The sequence below is a fragment of the Lissotriton vulgaris genome, chromosome 10 (genome assembly GCF_964263255.1).
Source record: "Lissotriton vulgaris chromosome 10, aLisVul1.2, whole genome shotgun sequence".
Classification (NCBI taxonomy): domain Eukaryota; kingdom Metazoa; phylum Chordata; class Amphibia; order Caudata; family Salamandridae; genus Lissotriton; species Lissotriton vulgaris.
The window spans coordinates 836150088-836161266 of record NC_141698.1 but is presented as its reverse complement, the minus strand read 5'-3'; the positions used below and the strand labels follow the sequence as shown (position 1 = coordinate 836161266).

The following is an 11179-nucleotide window of genomic DNA, read 5'->3' as shown; positions in this document are numbered from 1 at the left end:
TTCATGTTATCTTTGCAGCCCTGAGGAAGCCCTATTCAGGGTGAAACGTGTTGGCTCCATTGGCACTTCGCTTTCTTGATTCAAGCAACCATTAAAAAACTTGACAAAGGTCATTGAAGTGTCCAGAGAGATCTTGTTTTGTCTAGCATTTGTGCCTTACTAATTCTGTGTAGCCTCTCTGTGCTTTCTTGTGGTATAGGCCCCACCTGCACACTGCAGTGGCACAAGAAGTACTTCTAAGGGGCTTTTAATGACACCACCTGGCTGCTTTTGCTTTCAACATCGTTCCTTTGAAGTTTACCACCCAAACCATGTCTTAATTCCTTCTGACTCTATATAGAACATATTTTTTAAGAACGTACTAAAAATAGCAATGCATTTTAAACTACCACCTCACTCAAGATATTGGACGTACACGTAATTTAGGAAGGAATTTATGTTAGAAGCCAAAAATACAGTCTGGTGTAGGTCTCGTTATAAAAGTTCAAAACAATGTCCTTGAAAACTGAAGGTAAAAGGAATTATAAGCAGTTTATATGAGTCGTTGGCTGGCATGATTTTGAATGTACCAGAGTTAAGGAACGCTCTTCTGAATTGATCAATGTGCCAGGTTAACACATCGAAAACTCCTTTGCAAGATGGCCGCTCTATTTCCGTCTTCCAGTTATAACAAAGTGACAACATAGGCGGAGCTACAATGACGTCACCAAGAATGCGTTGTACAGTGCTAGACGAAAACGTGCCACCTCTTTAGCCTTTGTGAAAACGATATCCGCTGTCCTCTTTCTATGCGTGCGATCAGCGTCTGTGGCGCTCTGTTTACCATTTCCATGTGCGGTCTGAATTCTCTGTGGCGCTGCTGTCCCGAGGGGTGAGTGCTGGATCCGCTCTGGGCCCCTTAGGTAGCGCCCCCCAGTGGCCGCAAAGGCGCCGCGCGGAGGTGGAGCCGCCGGTCCCCCTCACGCACCCCGCGGAGCAGTGATCTGCCCCTAGTACAAAAGACATGGCGGCTGTCGTTGTGGAGAAAAACAACAAGAAGAAAACTGAGAAAAAATTCGCTGCCAGAGAAGAAGCCAAATTGCTGGCAAGCTTCATGGGAGTAATGAACACAATGCGCAAGCAGGTACTAGTGAGGTGACGGTGGTTTCAGTTTAACTTGATTCAATCCACTGGGTATAATGTCACAGTCAACAGATGGTGAAATCTGGTAAAGTGTTTGCCGGTGCATGTCAACCTTTCATAGCTTAGAAATATGTTATAGGCACCCCGTTTGCCAATTTTCAAAATGCTTCTACTCTGCTCGTGTGCCGAGTTCTTTTTAGGTCTGGCTTGACAGGACAGTTGTTTACCTCTTTCTTGATCAACAGTAAAAGTATAGTTTTCAGAAGTGCTACGGGGGCCACATATTGGTTACCGTGAGTACTGCATTTGATCTGGTCAGTTTTTTATGTTTCCTCTGAAAATGTTTATATCACACTTTTTGATTTGCTGCAAAGCCTATGCTTAATGTCACAAACCTGTTTTGGTTATGGTAGCAAACCAAATATTAAAGCTGTTGGTCTGACATGTTATAGTATGAAAAGTTACGACGAAGGCATTAGGCCTGACTTGTTTATTGTTAAAAGCATGTGTTAAAACCAAATGGCATGAAAGGGGATTGTTTTTACTCCCTATTAAAGCCCTTCGAGGGGCATTGTGTTACTTGGAATCTCACAGATTACTGTAGTAGGCAAGAGCTTTAGTGTTCGACAAACTGTGAAGATGGAAGATCTTCACTATAATAGTCCTTGTTAGACACTTTAGAAAGGGGTGCTACACTGTTTTGCCAACTGTAATTTTGTAAATGTCTAACTATGCATGATGACTTTCCAGTTCATGCATTCTTTAGTAGGCCTGTGGGTTATGGTGTCAAGTCAATCGTAAAGGCTATGGACCTTATTGGTTCATTCAGAACTATCCATAAGTTTGATCTGTTTGCAGTGAAAAGTATGACCAAGTCAGTAGGCCTACATTACTTATTGTAAAAAGCATGTGTTACTGGTAAGGGGCTTTTAAGGGTGCACTGTTAGTAAATAAACTGTGTTCGCGACGTTTAGCTAGTGTTTCATTACATAGAATCCCACAGATTAGTGTAGTAGGCAAGGCTTTTGCTGTTTGTGACCAACTCAAGCTATGGGGTTCGAAGATTTGCACTTAGAAAATCATTATTAGGCACTCTTGGGAAGGTTTTCATATTGTTCTGACAGCTGAAGTTATGTACATATTTTTAGCACTGTTGTATAGCTGGTGTTTGCCTTGTGGGAAAGCTTATGCTTAAAGCAGTAGGTCTGAGTTGTTTTTGGGGACAAGCCCATAATAAAAATGTATGGCCTGATAGGAAAAAGTAATTTCAGATAACATAGGTCTGAGCTGGTGGTGTCATTGCCCATTCATTTTCTCACTTTTTCCCCTAGTGGGCTTGTTGGCAAAATGAGGTATTTGCAACTTATTTGCCTGTACCAGTGGAGGTCAGAAAGCTTACCACGCCATCAGGGAAAAAGTGAGAAACAGAATTGAGTGTGGGGCATGCGCATCCACAGACTGCACTGTAGCCCCTACCTCAGGGCACCTGAGATTATTTCTGACACCCAGTGGTAATCATTATGGGGGAGATTAACCCACTCTCTGCTGGCGCATTTGTTAAAACCGTCCCAAAATAATTCATTTGCTTTGCTTGCCCTTGGGTTTGCTGCAGTATTCAGGCTGTATTCCCGGGAGTAGGAGGAGCTAAAACATATTTGAGTTTGAAGGGATGTGCTGTGCTGATCCCTGTCCCATTTAAAATATGCATTTGCAATGTGATAGGTCTTGCATTAGTGAAAGTTTGAGCTGTTGGCGTTGCAAATATTACTGCAACACCAATAGCTCAGACTTTCACTAATGCGTTTCTTGCAACATACCTGCATAAGTCCAGTAGCTAGGTAAATACTTTATGTATGTACCAAGTAAAGAATGTCTGGCTAATTTTAAAGTTATATAGCAGTAAAAGACACGGTCTAGCACCTTCATTATTACTTTGGTCAGTCGAAAAAAAACCCTGACGTTCTGTTACGCACTACTAAGCACTGTAGCTACATTACTGAACCCGTCTGACTGCTTGTAGCACTATACAAACAAAAAAGACAACTTTACTGCACTTTTATTGATAGTCGCGAACATTCAATCTAGGCGAAGGTTGGTAATATGGGGGGAATTTTTAATTTTTTTGGATTTTAAACATAATATCGAAAAAGCGGAAAACACAAAGAAAGCACCTGAGCACTATAGAAAGAAGCTAGAATGTCCAATACAAGAACTAACTAATATAGAATTTGTACCGACTCGTGGTAAAGTAGTGAGTCCTTCTATAATCCTCCACAAACTCCTCGTCAGGAGTAGTAAGTGCTGTATAAATTCAGTTACAATACAATTCGCAATAGAAGCATGGCGATCCCAGGCTACTATAAGGGACAAATAAAATAAATAAATAAATGTTATCTATTCAAAGCGAATGCCCTCTCAAAACCTTCAGCATTCAGACTATACCTATATTACCTTTTCCTCTTAGTGACTGTACCTGAGCTGCTTTTACTAACTTGACTGCCAGTCGACGAGCCACACATACTGTAACTAAGTTCTGCTTAATTTAGGTTTAGCAATATGAGATTTTTTTGGGGGCGGGGGGCGAATAAGGATGCTTTAATGAAACAAGACGCGAGTGCTCCTTTTTTCAATGCAGGTGAGTAAATATTTCTGGTGATCTTTGAAATACTGTAAATAAATTTGTAGGGAGCAGTGAGTTTATAGGGAAACAAACCCGGGAGTTTATGTTGCTTAAAAACTTCACCCTGAATATCCGAAAGGGGAATCACCCATCATACAGGAAGTTCGTTTTCAGCAAGCTCCGCTCTCCTACCATCTTAGAAGTACATTAAATACTTTGTTGACGGGAAATCTGTGATGTTTTTACTTCTCAGCTGACTGAAAGGGTTTTGCATGCTTATCTTCGCGTCATGGGGTTATGCACGGAGCAAGGCCCTGGTGGAGAGGGAGGACTAGCGATGTTTTTGTTATTGTATGTATTGTATTTGCATTTATATATTGTTTACCACCCCTGATAGGGCAGCAAAGCACTTGTTCGGCTACTAGCATGCTACTCCTGAACCCAAAAATGATTAGTGGTGAATTGGTATAGTGAAATATTAAATTAATTTGAGCAGTGGACATGTTAGTCTGCTATTGAAAAGGATAGTGAAGAGATAGAAGAGGGAAGGGTTTGCATTTATATAGAGCTTGCTACCCATGATGAGGTGATGAGGTGTTGAAGCACTTTTCGGCAGGTAGCACACTACTCCGGAAGCCAAACAGGATTAGTGGGGAATTAGCATAGGGTTATATGAAATTCAATTCAGTGGTGGACATGTGAGTTTGTTATTTGTATTGAAAAGGAATTGTGAAGGGATAGAAGAGGGAAGGGTCTATAAAGTTTTTTTATTTTTGGAGTTCATAGCTGTAGGAAGAGGTTTGGAATGAGTAAAGGGAGGTGGAGGCGGAGGTGGAAAGAGTCAGAGGGAGAGGTTTAGAAAGACTTGTTTGGGAAATCTGAAGAGTAAAAGAGGTATGAGATGGTGCAAGGAGGGGTGGAGGAGGGAACAGGGCTTTGGAAAAATCTACTTGCCTTCCCGCTATGGCGAGCTAGATTTAATCAGGGCAAGCTATTTTTAGAGCCTCCTTGCCCTTTCTGGTGAATAGGAAGACAAACTGACTTTTGACCTCTGTCTTTGAAAGTGGAGCAAACGTGACAAGTTTTAAAGGCATTTTTATCGCTCACAAAGTGAATGAGGAATAAATATGCCATTAAATCTTGTTACATTGTCACATTTGCTGGGCTTTCAGAGACAGAGGTCAAATACATTATAGTTCGGTTGAGTAGATTTTTCAAGTTTCTAGACCTGCAGGTCTACTAACATTTTAATGATTTTTCAAGCCCTGGAGAAGAGCCTATAAAAGGTTATTTTTGGGGATCATAGTAGTATAAAGGGGTTTGGATGAGTCAGAGAGTGGAGGTGGAGGAACTATTGAAAGAGGTGTAGGCTGAGAAATAGGATAGTGCATTGGAAAGAGTAGTAGAGTGAGGTTTGAGAGGAGTCAGAAAGTTGTGGTAGAGGATATATTGAGAGATTTTTATGATTTTCCGCGCCCTTTGGAAGAGTCTATAAAGGGTTATTTTGTGGATCATAGTAATATAATGGGGTTTGGATGAGTCAGAGAGTGGAGGTAGAGGAAATATTGAGAGAGGTGTAGGGTGAGAAATAGGATAGTGCATTGGAAAGAGTAGTAGATTGAGGTTTGAGATGAGACAGAAAGATGAGGTAGAGGATATATTGAGAGAGGTTTAGGGTGAGAAATAGGGTAGTGCATTGGAGAGCGAAGTAGAATGAGGTATAAGCTGGATGGATTCTATGCAGGATCTGCAAATTTTCTGTGTGAGGCGGGTTACCTCTGTGGTTTCCCCATTTTGTATAGCCCTCCTTTAATGCTAATAACATGAGTGTAATTTGGTTTTACCAAGATGTCATCTTACACATTCTTTGAGCACCGGTAAATTGCCTTTAATCCATAGCCAATTACCCTTCACCTCGACTTTTCCCAAGTATTTCCTGTTGCCCTAGTTTTCTTGAGATGATTTGCTGTTGATATTTAATATGACTGTTAAACAAAAAACGGGGTTCCCTTGAGATTATTACTTTCTTAATTTAGACTGGTCAGTCCTCTATCTAATATATGACCCACCAGAACCCATGAGAGAGGAGACGCACAGGGAGGCACCAGAACTGCACGCTGAAAGGGTGAAGATTGAAGGAACCCCCAGCATAACCTCTGATGTAAAGGAATAAACTGTTTATATCAGCCTATCACCTTTTAAAACCGGTGCCTTCCTGTACTTTTAAAGAACTGTCTCAACCCTATCAGGGTACTAAAAGCCCCTAAAGAACGTACAAATGAATTAATGTGGGCCATTATTCCTACTAGAATTATTAAATCACCTGGAAACAGTACCTCAATTTATCAGGAGGTCTATGATTAAAGGTGCATAAAGACAACCTAAAAAAGAACTGTTTAATCTTGTCCTGAAGAAGGTGGTGCGCACAGCAGAGATCCACCGAAACGCGTCGACTTGGTTTTTTAATCAATTTTTAATGAATGTTTATGAATGTATTTCTTATAAAAATCTTTTTCATGAAGTAATATATCTGATAATTGGCAAAGTGCTTTCAAACCAACAGTGCACTGATGCAAATAGGAATAACTGTCAGAAGTAATATATGTATGTGCATGTTTTTAACTAAAAAGTTTTTTATATTTAGGCCTGTTTTTATAAATAACAATAAAAATCAATTTGTTTACAAAATACAAATTTTCCGGCTACGTATTACATTAGTATTTAGATTGTAAGTGCTTGTTTTTGGTTCCATGTAAGTGTGAAGCAATTGAACGTTTGCGGGTCATATATTAGATAGAGGACTGACCAGTCCAAATTAAGAAAGTAATAATCTCAAGGGAACCCCGTTTTTTGTTTAACTGTATACACCCAGTTCCCTTGATACGAAAGGGTCACTCTCCTTCTTTTGATACTGATATTTAATATGACCTCTCACCATTCTCTCTCTTTCTTTGTCTTGGGCTGCCATCTTAATCAGTGAAACTCGCTCCATAGTTCTCCAAAGCAGGTTCAATATTGCCCTCATTTAATGAGCTACCCAAATATAATTGAATTATCTTTTATCCTCTCCATTTCTCTTGCCAAGTTTTAATGTAGCGGTCTTTCATTTTATACCCAATTTCAGTACCGCGTCCAATTTTAATAGGCCCTACTTTTTGCTTTTGGGCTAGCTTTGACCTTCTGGTGTGTTCCAGCGGGAGTACTGCAGTTTGGTTGCCAGGGCCTCTTTTAGCCCAGGGCTCATTTATGGATGGCCTCTCTTTAGAGATTAGACTGGTTATTTTGCAAGTTATTCTTGTAGCTGGAGGGCAGCCCTAATGTGATCAGTGTTATTTAATTCTCCATCTTGTTCACTTTCTAGGATCAACCAATCATCTCTCCCTTTGTCAAAATTAATTATGTCTTCTGTCCTACTTGCATTTTCTCCTCCTTTTGGTAGGGTTGCTCCTCTCCCAGGTGTCTACCTATTTATGAACATATGTTATAAGGGTATCTTCGAACAACTCTGTAAATGGATTCTCCTTCATTAAAGTTCTCTTTGCTTTGGTGTCTGAGAAGTTTATAGCATCAAATATCAAAAGCCTGCTCTAGTAGTCAAGTCAATGAAACTTTATTTTGATTTTTGTTTAAAACCATAAAAGTACATATACAGTAATGCTAGCAATTCATAATACTTTTTGTTAAAGACACATATCATAATAAAGTGCAAAGGTGCAAGGATATAATTTCATCATTACAAGAAAACCAGGAGATTGAAAAAAAAATTCATTGCATAAGGCCCATTACAGATCCATACATTTTCTATAATTAAAAGTTATTTTAAAAAATTCAGTAACCTGGAGAATACTATCATTGTGCAAAAGTTGTAAATACATCAGGGCCGGTCTGATCTGAGTAAAATTAAGATTTCTTAAGAGTCACCAGATAGCGCTTATGGGGGTATTCATAAAAACGACATAAAAATATAAAATGCAGCATATCCTGCGGAGACTTTCCGTCACAGCCGCAGGGAGCTGCAGTCTTGTTAAAATTAGCAGTTCTTGGCCTAATAAGCATATGATGAAAAAGATTCAGCCTGAACCTAGTTAATAAAAAATTTTCATGAGAGGTTAGGGAACCCAATAAATACGGCTCAGTAGTTACACACGTTTTCAACATAACATATTTTCTGACACTCGGCTTGTGGAGCTCTATGCCTTCCCTCTGGGTCTTCCTATTCATGAGGAAGGCCCGTTTCGTTACCTCCAGGTCCCCCTTGACAATATGACTGGGATTTTCAAACAAATCAGGACGCCCCAGTCTAGAGAAACTGGATTTCAGATATTTTATCCATGGGATAGCCAGTGCCTTGTCCTGAGGCAAACAGTCCATCACAATCAGGTGTGTCAATGGGATGTCAGGATTCAGCCAACGTTTTATCCAACAGGTCAGTGGGCGTAGAGAGAAGATATCACTTATATATTGTGTCCCCAGTTCTTCATGAACTGCAAGATTGGACGTACCCGAGGGGATACACAGGAGACGCTTCATAAAAGAATTTTCAGCAATCTGCAGCTGCTCACCACCGACATACCCCCATATTTCGCTACCATATGTAGCCGTGGCCACTGATTTGGCATTGTAGAGTTGCAGCATAGCACCAGTAGGTTTTTTCCCCAATTTCGAGGCAAAATTAAAAATAGAGGTGTTCACCCTGACCAGTTCTCCTTTCTTTTTAAGTAAATGCGGGCCCCAGTTTAACTTAGTATCAAAAAGGACCCCAAGGTAGGAGAACATTTTTGATATCAGGATTACTGCTTCGTCTATTTTAAATAGAAAGTTTTTTCTGAGTTGTTGACCTACTTGCATGACAAATGATTTAGAGTTATTAATCATTAGATCTCTATCTGTCATGAAGGACTTAAATGCATTTAAAAGAGCTTGAAGGCCCCTTTCAGTCCTCAATATTAATACTGCATCATCTGCATATAAAAGAATGCCCCGCCGACCGACTCTGGGGCAGTCAGCCGACACCTCCTGTAAAACGCTATCCAGATCATTAATATAAAAATTAAAAAGGAAAGGAGCCAGGATGCATCCTTGGCGGACTCCCTTTTTGATATCAAAATTGTTTGTCACGCTCAGAACTTGAGAGTATCTAACATTGGCTCTGGTATTGCTGTGGAGATCTATAAGAAAATCAACAATACCACTGTCCACCCCCCTCACCCTCATGGACAGCCACAGCTTCCGCCTGTTCACACAGTCGAATGCTGAGGACAAGTCCATGAAGGCGAGGTGGATGGTGCCCCTCTGAGCCACTGTGTACTTACTTAAAATTAAGAACAGGTTAAGGCATTGAGTTATTGTTGAACGACCACTGCAGAATCCATACTGGGAGATGGACATGATGTTATTTTCCACCACCCAACCTGAAAGTCTCTGCAGTAGTATCCTTCCTATTACTTTTACCATGGAATCGATGAGCGAAATGGGTCTATAGCAATGTGGGCTACATTTGTCTCCTTTTTTGAAAACCGGGACAATTGTAGAGACCCCCCAGGATTGTGGGCATCCACTTTGCACTGCGGCATTAAATACAGACTCTAGAATAGGAGCCCAAAAAGAAGGCTCAGACTTAAGTAGGTCTGGAGGAATCCCATCTGGTCCGGGTGCTTTCCCGGCTGTTAGTCCCATGATACCCTCAAGATTTTCCCCCCTGTCAATGCTAATCTTCTTTCCATTAATGGCAGGTGCCGCGGTAAAAGTTTCTTCCATGGGACTACAGTATAGTTGCTCGAAATGCACTTCCCAGTCCCCCTTGGGTATATGGCATTCAAGACTGTTACCGGTCTCCTGGACAAGAAAAGGCTTTTTCATTACGGCCCAAAATCTAGAGCTACTCTTTAGAGTTATGGGGTCCAGTATCTCATTCCAGGCCTCTTCCCTTAGGGATTCCTTACGTTTGGCTATAATAGATTTATATTCTTTCCGGCAAAGTTGTACGGTCGCCTGTTCTCTTGGTTTAGCTACTAAAGCCAGCCTAAGATTACTTGCTGCTTTAGTGCAGTCATGATTGAACCACTTTGGGCCCACATTGGCTTGATTTTTAGCTGGTGCCGACAACAGTTTCGAGACCTTATCTGAGAGCGACTGAAACGCCCCGAGCACCTTTCTAGGCTGTGTGCCTTCTTGGGTACAGATGGTAATTTCATCTTCACATACGACTTTAATGTCTTTATACAACAGATCTGGCGTAATCTTGGACCATCTCAGTCTGCGTCTCCAATCAGTTGTGCTCAGTCTTCCCTGACTAGGGTTCCGCCCTTCCTTAGCTATCCAGGGTCCCAGCAAACGTACAGTGAGTGGGTTATGGTCTCTAAATTCACTCTCTTCAATAATAAAAGAATCCACAAAAGACTGCATAGATAATGAGATTAGCACATAGTCAATGAAAGTTCCCCTTCCATGACCCTTAAAAGTAGGTGTCTCAAATCTTTTAGCGGGATCCATCAAGGCCATGGTTGGTGTCCTGTCCAGATCATTCAATAAGTCATTGAAAATCTCCCCCTCAATTGAATGCTCTAAGTGTAAACCATTAGATCGTGCACAGTTTTAGATCTAGGATACATTTGAATAAGGGGTCACCACAAGGATGAACATTAAAGTCACCCATGATCATAAGATTTTGCAGGCTCTGTTTCATTGACATACTAATGAAAACATTCAAAGCAGATAAGTGACTAAAATCTGAGCATGAGTTGACAGAATTATAAAAATTTACCAGACCAGCTAGACAGTTTTCTCCATTTAAAATTAAACCAAGAATACCAGGGTTAGCAGATGGTACTCTACGTACTTTACATGTCAGTGCAACAGCGATATATGTAACCAGCCCCCCCCCTTAGGTCTTCCCCTGTTGGTTGCAATGGCTGGAACGTAATATGCCTTATACCCTTCTAAAAAGTGATTACATTCAATAGACCAGGTCTCCTGTAAACAAATTATGAGATACTGTCTAATGTAAGTAATCCAATTACAATCCTGCATTTTGGCACTTAAGCCGGCAATGTTCCAAGAGATTACATTGCTAGAGCTCCTCTTGCCCAAGGTAGCTGCTGTGAATCCCCGGTCAATCGAACTCTCCCTTCCCTGTTCTCCCGGGCCCTCAAGTCAGTCAAAGGCTTCTAGGCCTGATAAAAGTTCAAATCTGTTTTGGGTTGGGACACCAAACCCGTTCCTACAGTGGTTGCCAGGATTGTGAAGTTGTAACCCGGGTGGCGGATAGCTCGTGTGGGGTCTTACCCTTAAATGATCTCTTATGCGCCAATTACCTCCCTGCATAGGTCGTGTCAAGCCTCTCCTAGAAGCGGGCCTATAGAAAAAGCCTAGAGGGAGTAATTCAATTGCGGTACCAGTCATCCGCTGGTGACATTGTCCATCGAGTACTGCTCTAGT

At 41.1% G+C, this 11179-nt stretch overlaps 1 protein-coding gene across 2 annotated transcripts in view; it reads left to right on the top strand.

The window, feature by feature from the left end:
• The first annotated feature begins 726 nt into the window (after positions 1 to 726).
• Positions 727 to 11179, top strand: part of KLHL7 (kelch like family member 7) — a 378349-nt gene continuing 367896 nt past the window's right edge. Inside the window, exon 1 of one of the 2 annotated variants that reach the window (XM_086941766.1) lies at positions 727 to 871. Coding sequence is in view for 1 of the 2 variants with exons in the window: in XM_086941765.1 (XP_086797891.1) it covers positions 1004 to 1123 (120 nt within the window). In the remaining variant the exon portion in view is untranslated. Of the gene's footprint in view, positions 1124 to 11179 lie in introns of both variants that reach the window. The other variant, XM_086941765.1, reaches the window with a different exon arrangement.